Genomic DNA, 8,330 nt, shown 5'->3' with positions numbered 1-8,330 from the left:
GGTTCAGTCCCTGGTCTGGGAACTAAGATCCCTTAAGCCCCGTGGTGTAAGCCAAAACGAAAAAAAAAAGTGGGTGTTTGGAATTAGGTCTGTTCCTGTGCCTCTGACATTATGATTTTTTTGACAAATCAGGTATCTTTTTCAAGCCTTCTTTATCCCAATTGCTTTTATCATGTTATGTTTGAAAATGTTCAGTGACTCTTTATTAAAACCAAGTAAGATTTTGACACTTAAGTTTTGAATTCAGACCGATATTTGACTCAAAATACATACATAAAAAATTATTTCTTCAATGTCTTACTATGTACCAGGAACTCTTGCAGATGTTGGTAAGTCCGCTATGAATGATAGGTTATCCTACCTTTAGAGAACTTAAATAGTGTACAGCATTTAATAATGGCTGCCATTTATTAAGTCCATTTTATGTGTCAAGGGACTTGACAAATTTTTACGTATGTTATTTTATCATACAAGTCAGATGCTATCTGGATCTTATAGGTGAAGAAAATAAAGCTCAAAGAATTTACCTTACATGCTGAAGGTGACAAAACTTAAGTTTGCCAGCTTCGGTCTTAGGCCTTTCTGTGCTCTTGCCAATACACCTGGTTCCCTCTTGGAATAACTGGTTAGATACCATTCCACCTGGGTGAGGATGGCCAGTATAGTCAATAGTAGACTTCCACTTTACCAGAAGCCTTTTTTTCACTGACTATGTGAACAAGACAGACTGGTTGCTCTCCAGAAAGTTGTTTGTGTAATATAGACATTGTAATTTTTAAGAAGCATCCTTTCTTTCTGATTTCTGTCTATCCTTTATGGCACAGCCCAGGGCAGAACTTTGTGATGAAACTTGGTCTGGAACTCCCTGGTTTAGGCTTTTCTCGCTCTGTGCATCCATTGTCCTGACTGAATGTTGAGGCCACTGCTGTACATCACTAACTCGTACAGACAATTCCAGTTGGGTTAATCTTCTACCCTAACTTTGTTTCTTACCCAAAGTTAGTTTTTAATAAGTTTTTGTTGATTCGTGAACTTCAAAGTAGAGCACAACTCAGCGTATGTAATTTACTTGATTTGCTTTTGGCTGCTGGATGAAGATATCAGATGCAGTGTGTAAGTAAAGTCGCTCAGTCGTGTCTGACTCTGCGACCCCATGGACTGTAGCCTATCAGGCTCCTCCGTCCATGGGATTTTCCAGGCAAGAGTGTTGGAGTAGATTGCCATTTCCTTCTCCAGGGGATCTTCCCGACCCAGGAATCGAACCCAGGTCTCCCACATTACAGGCAGACGCTTTACCGTCTGAGCCACCGGGCAGTGTATAGGCACACACTATGATTGTGGCCATTGATGCTGCTGCCAGTAATTTACACCTGCTCTTTAACTTGTAGCTTTGTTTTTAAAAGTAGTATACTTTCAGAGGATACCAAATTGTCATAATTATTCAAATAACATATTTAGTGCTACCACAGCGGAAATGGCAACCCACTCCAGTATTCTTGCTTGGAAGATTCCATGGACAGAGTAGCCTGGTGAGCTACAGTCAAGGGGGAATCACAAAGAATTGGACACGACTGAGCGCACACATATACACACCCACAATGGAAAAAGTCTGTTTAATTACTCCAGTCATTCCACAATTTAAAAAAAGTTGGAATACAAGAAGACGATTATGTATGTAAGCACAATTTGATTTAAAACGTTGTCTTATAAAACATCGTATTCTAATTTAGGCCCTGGCAAGAAATCTCATTGGTTTATTCACATATTTATTGAGCATCTAGTATAAGTAAGACTTTATAATAGCTCCTGAACATTAGATATCAACAGGATAGAGTTCTTCCTCGGTGAGCTAACAATTCAGTGGGGGAAGAAGTAGACAAAAGTAAACATAAAATAATTGATGTGTACAAATATAAAGTATAAAATAATATAAATAGGGAATAAACAAAAGTAAAACAAAATTAGTTTGTATTTTGATCTGAATGAGAACTATGATCTGAATGAGAAAATGAGGAGGTAAGAGAAAAATGCAAGGAGACTACCTGTTCTCTCTAGTGTTCATGGAAGAACTCTCTGAGAAAGTGACGTGTATTTATCTGAGAACTGAAGGGAGTGGAGTCAGTCACTTTCATGGGAAGAAGGTTAAAAGGCATTTCCCCTTACAGAAAGTAGATATGGTTTCCAATGAAACAGAGTAGGGGTCAGGAAAATTTTATGGAAGAGTTAAAATATCAGGAACAGTTAACATATTGGAAGAGATTTATCATTGGAAAAACCTTAGGGGAGTCATGGAATAGTGTAAAGAGGCAGTGGGAATTAATGTAATTGTGTAATAAAAATTGTTTAATAAAGGCTGGGCTCTAGTATGCTTTCTTTCCTTTTTTGAGCTCAAGGGGCTATATAATGCAGACTTCCTCATGCTTTTCTTGTGCTTAAAAATATTAAGTGATTCCTCATGGCTTGTAAATTGCTTTCTATACCTTTGGTTTGGTGTTTAAGTGTTCCATGAATTGACGCCACAGTTTGTAGCCAGACTTATCTCAACTGGTGATTTTTTTTACATTTGTATTTTGTAGAATTTACCCAACTGCCAGCCATAACTTGCATAACTATTTTTCAGGTATTTGGAAAGTTTAGTATTGTGCCTGTAATCATTATATAAAGACTTGGCTTGAATAAATCTGAATAGTATTTATTACAGTATGGGATAAATAAGGTATAGCACATGAAGTATATGTACTATATAAAATAAATAAGGTATGGTACACAGATGGATGAAAAGTGTTTAACATAATGCCTATCAAACTATAAACCCTGTTACCTGCTTTTTTTTTTTGGTTACTACTGCTAAATCATATTTTATTATTTACTTTAAAAGAAGATTGGCTCAAGTTAATTGTTTTGATTTCAGTATAACTTAAAGCATAAAATACTTTTCAGCTGTTGAAATCATTCTTAAATAATGTGGTTTTGTTTCAAGGTACTTTCTGTTTTTCCTGGAAGGTAAATATTCCATTTGCTTGCTACGGTAGTTAGGGATTTTTTTTTTTTTTTTTAATATTTGATGTATTAAATGCTGCTGCAAATGGCTAGAAAGGATGCTTAGTGCATTGTGTTCTAATGTTGAGTTTTGCCTTTTCTCAGTTGGGAGCTGAAAGTGCTGACAGCATTGGTGCTGTGTTAAATAGCAAAGATGAGCAGAGAGAAATTGCTGAAACAAGAGAAACTTGCAGGTCAGTAGAATAATGGCTTTTTAAAAATGACATGTTAATATTTGCCAAAGGATCATTGCTTTAATAAACAATAATCTTCGGTATCAAGTATGTTGTTATGATAAGCATCAGCATACCAATTTGGAAAAAATTGATTTTTATTGTCTATGAATTATGAAATGCTTATTTTCTGAATATAAGTAAGTTCTCATTTATGAACCAGTTAGAAAATGGAATATTAGTCTGAGAATTAGCTTATGTACCATATATAATTTTATTTTAAAAATGCTTATTTAAAAAAGAATACCCTAAAAGTAGTATTCATTGATAGTTCGTAAAGCATTTAGAATTTTTCAGTATTGTAGTTACCAGTTAGAACATCAGTTTCACTCAAGACAGATTAGAATGATACGTAGAAATTTCTCTTTGCCATACATACCTTATAAAAACTTATTTTCTCATTTGGTTGCTTTCTCAAAAATAAAGTACAGAGTTATTAATCAGGTTATGATACTTCTAAAATTTATAAACCGAGTGAATGGATACTGTTTAGTTAGGAAAAATTTGCCTTATTCAGTCTCTGTAAAACTATCCTTTAATATTAATGAATATATGTATACATCTTATGTATTTGTGAGTGATATTTCAGTTTTAATTTTCAGGGCTTCCTATGATACCTCTGCTCCAAATGCAAAACGTAAGTATCAGGATGAAGGAGAGACAGATGAAGACAAGATGGAAGAATATAAGGCAAGTAAAGAATGGGACAATGTTTTGGTCAAGAAAAAAATAAGTCCTTACAATCTATAGAGTCTTATCTAGAAAAACAAATTTGACAAAAGTTGAGTTTTGACAAAATACTGAATGTCAGTAGCATATATGTCACTGTTTATATCAGTTTACTCATTTTAATAGAAGAGGTATGTGGATTAAATCAGGTGATGTATATAAAGCACTAAGCGTAATGCCTAGTAAGCTCTAGGCAGCAACATTCTTAAATGAGAGCAAGGAGGTAGATGTACCAGAAACGTTGGATAATTGGATCAGTTTTCAGGAGGCTACAGTACTATCTTTTATGAGTTGTGTTGTTCCATCTTAACAATATAGGGTAGTGCAGTTAAAATATTTTGAGAATTCATAGGCTAGATAGCAGTGTAGAAGCATTTCTAACAGAGGCCCAAGGGAAAAAACCCAACTTCTTAACTTGTAGTTGCATTATTTAGGTGAAAAAAAAGTAAAGGGCAAAAAACCTATCTCCATTTTTTCAAATTAACTGCTATACAGCTATATTTAACAGAAGAGAATAAATAGTTTCAGTAAATCTCTTAAGTATAATTACCTAATTTCATAAAAACTATGTTGTGTGTTGGGCTTCCCTGGTAGCTTAGTGGTAAAGAATGTGCCTGCCAGTGCAGGAGACATAAGAGATGTGGGTTCAGTCCCTGGGTTTGAAAGATCTGGAAATCCCATGGACAGAGGGGCCTGGCCGGCTACAGTCCATGCGGTTGCAAAGAGTTGGACACAACTTAGTGAAACAGTATTGTGTGTTGGTTGCATTTGATATATCCTAGTATATAACTTAAATATTTGTGATTATGTTAGATTAAAGCATATACAGTTCCTCATATTTTAACATCTTTGACTTATGAAATAGTGATTTCTTTTGGTTTGCTCTAGTGGAAGTAAAATTGCCCCATTGGTGGGCCTATCTTTCATGATTTAAGCTAAATTCTAATAATTTAAAGTTTTATATCTAAGGTAAATCTAGATAACTTAGTCAACAAAATTAGTAGTTATAGACAGGTATTGAGAATGAAAAGGAAATTTTTCTTATAAACATAGCTAATGATGAGAAAGCAAAGACTTCAATGTTTGACTTTAATGGTAATTTGAAAAATTTATGTCTTAGGGAAATAAAATATTTATGAGTGTTAATACTTACGATGTAATACATAAGATTCCTCTTATACATAAAATATCTACTTAATCTTTCTTTTTTAAGGATGAATTAGAAATGCAACAGGAGGAAGAGAATTTGCCATATGAAGAAGAGATTTATAAAGATTCTAGTACTTTTCTTAAGGTAAATAATTTTCAGATCTTTAAATTTTCATGTTTCAGCTTTGTGCCCGAAAAGATTTTAAATACTTATTTATGTTTAAGATTTTTTTTCAGTTGTTGAAGGATCATTATTGTTATATAATAAAATATCATTTAAAATCATTCATGACATGTTCTTCTGATGCTTGGTTATTAATATCTGTAGATAACTGAATTATAAACTATCATTTTAGTAGTGATGTTTTTTATTTTTTAAATCTATCAGTTAGCTTATATTTTGCTTGGCCTCATAGTAAAAAATAAAGCTCCGAGTTAATGTATCTGCCACCAGAGTGAAAGCTATTAATTTAATTTTGACTTTTTCTTTAGGGAACACAGAGTTTAAATCCCCATAATGATTACTGCCAACATTTTGTAGACACTGGACATAGACCCCAGAATTTCATCAGGGATGTAGGTATGTCTGATTTGTTGGGGATATGTGATTGCTGGCTGTCGGTTACATGCATGTAATTTATCCATTTTGTGGTTTATTTCTTACAAAATTACTTTTTCCTGACTTGGCTTCCCCTTTCCATTCATAGTACTTCTTGTAAATGCTCTTTTTCCATCAAGCAGTGTTGCTTTTTTCCTTCTTCCTTCCTTTCCTTCATTTTGTTTCTGTGATTATCCCTCATTTTTATTTCGACTTTATTTATTCCTTCTTTGATGCTCTTCCTTTCTTTAGGTAAATCTGATTTTTTGACCTATGTCATTTTCCTTTCCTCTAAGAATTTTTTTTAACATTTCTTGCAAGATAGGCCTACTAGCAACAAATTCCCTTAGTTTTTGTTTCTCTGAGAAAGTCTTTATTTCTCCTTTACTTTTGAAAGATTAATTTTGTAAAGTACAGAATTCTGGATTGGTGTTTTCTTTCTTTCAGTACTTTAAATATTTTACTTCACTCTCCTTTTGCTTGCTTTTTTCCGAGAAGTTGGATATAATTCTTAACTTTGTTCCATAGTAGTGTTTTGTTTTTTTTCCTGGTTTCTTTTAGGACTTTTATTTCTATAGCTTGAAAATGATATGCGTAGGTATAGTTGAGTGTTTCTTTTTTCTGTTTTTTGGTATGTATCCTGTTTGGTACTCTCTGAGCTTCCTACATCTGGGGTTTGATGTCTGACATTAATTTGTGAAATGTTTAGTCGTTATTTTGTTTATTTTTGATTTCCTCATATCTTAGTTGTGGCCTGTGAGCTCACTGTTGTGGCTCAGTAGTGTGGCACATTGTCCTGCTGCATGTGGGGTCTTAGTTCCCCAATCAGGGATCGAACCGTCATCCCCTGAATTGCAAGGTGGACTCTTAACGACTGGCCCACCAAGGAAGTCCCCTCAGTTGTTATTGATTCAGATATTTCTTCTGTTCCTGTGGTTTTTGTCTTCTTCTGATATTTCCATTATACCTTTTGTAGTTATCTCATGTTCCTTGGATAGTCTTTTTTCCCCCCAATTTTTTTCCCTTTACTTTTCAGTTTTTGAGATTTCTGTTGAGATATCCTCAAGCTCAGATCCTTTCCTCAGCTGTGTTCAGTCTACCAGTATGCTCCTCAGAGGCAGTATCCCTGCAGTTTTGAAAATAGCTTGATTAAGATAATTTATGTACTATACAATTCACCCATTTAAAGAATATAATTTAATTTTTTAAAGTATCTACAGGTTTGTGCAGCCATCACCACCATCTAATTTTAGACCTTTTTTTAAAATTGAGGTATAGTTGACTTACAGTATTATATAAGTTTTAGATGTACAAATAGTGGTTCACAATTTTTAAAGTTTATACTTCATTTATGGTTAATGTAAAGTATTGGCTATATTCTCTCTGCTGAACATTATGCTTGTAACTTATTATATAGAGAGAAATTTGTATTTCTTAATTCCCTCCCCAATTTTGCTCTACCTCTTCTATCCCCACTGGTAACCGCTAATTTGTTTTCTGAATCTGTTTGTTATATTCACTAGGTTGCTCTTTATTTTTTAGATTTCACATATGAGACACAATATATGGTATTTGTCTTTCTGACTTATTTCACCAAGTATATTATCCTCCATGTTGTTGCAAATGGTGAAAAAAATAATCACTTTTTTATGGCTGAGTAGTACTCTATTGCATATGTATATGTACCACGTCTTCTTTATTCTTTCATATATTGATGGACATTTAGGTTGCTTCCATATCTTGGCTGTTGTAAATAATGCTGCTAACAACATTAGGTGCATGTGTCTGTTTGAATTAGTGTTCTTAAGATGCATACCCAGGAGTGGAATTTCTGTATTCATATAGTTACTTCTATTTTTAGTTTTTTGAGAAAGCAGTATGATAGTTCTGTACTGTTTTCCACAATTGCTGCAACCACATTACACATCCTTAGAACATTTTTATCTCCCCTAAAGAAACTCGGTACTCTCAGTCATTAGCAGTCAATTCCCACTCCTTCATTGTGGTTTTGATCTGCATTTCCCTAGTGACTAATGATATTAAAAATCTTTTTCTATGCTTATTTTCCATTTAAATAGCTATTTTGGAGAAATGTCTAAAAGCTTTTTTTTTTTTGGTATTTGACTTTTATTGAAAGAGTTCTTTATCTATTCTCAGTGTAAGTCCTTTATCAGATGTATGATTTGAAAATATTTTCTTCCATTCTGTGGGTTGTCCTTTCACTTCTTTGATGGCGCCATTTGCCACACAAAAATTTTATTTTGATGTAATCCAATATACTTTTTCTTTTTTTGCTTGTAAGAATGTTTTCATGGTCACAGTTTAGATGTAGCACAAAAAGTTATAATCGTGAGATAGGCCAGTTACAGAATGACAAAAATGCACACACTTAAAGAGGTACTTAAAATATCAGTAGTACATATATAAATACATACACTTTTATGAGCTACCAAAAATAGTGATTCTCATAGAAGAAGAGAATACAGCAGTGGTTGTCGGAGGCTGGAGAGAGAGGAACACGAGAAGTTGTTGTGCAGCTGGCATAAAGTGTCAGTTATGCGAGATAAATTAATTCTGTAGAT

General features: G+C 33.7%; 1 protein-coding gene across 1 annotated transcript in view; it reads left to right on the top strand.

Moving 5' to 3' along the window:
• The window catches only part of METTL14 (methyltransferase 14, N6-adenosine-methyltransferase subunit), a 39,043-nt gene that overhangs the window by 1,300 nt on the left and 29,413 nt on the right, over window positions 1-8,330 (top strand). Inside the window, exons 2-5 of the mRNA XM_004009592.6 lie at window positions 3,145-3,233; window positions 3,875-3,962; window positions 5,215-5,295; window positions 5,643-5,730. Of these exons, the coding sequence (XP_004009641.1) occupies window positions 3,145-3,233; window positions 3,875-3,962; window positions 5,215-5,295; window positions 5,643-5,730 (346 nt within the window). The remainder of the gene's footprint in view (window positions 1-3,144; window positions 3,234-3,874; window positions 3,963-5,214; window positions 5,296-5,642; window positions 5,731-8,330) is intronic.

Source organism: Ovis aries, chromosome 6 (genome assembly GCF_016772045.2).
Source record: "Ovis aries strain OAR_USU_Benz2616 breed Rambouillet chromosome 6, ARS-UI_Ramb_v3.0, whole genome shotgun sequence".
Classification (NCBI taxonomy): domain Eukaryota; kingdom Metazoa; phylum Chordata; class Mammalia; order Artiodactyla; family Bovidae; genus Ovis; species Ovis aries.
Note: the sequence above shows the minus strand (reverse complement) of the source record. Positions and strands in the feature narration are given on the sequence as shown.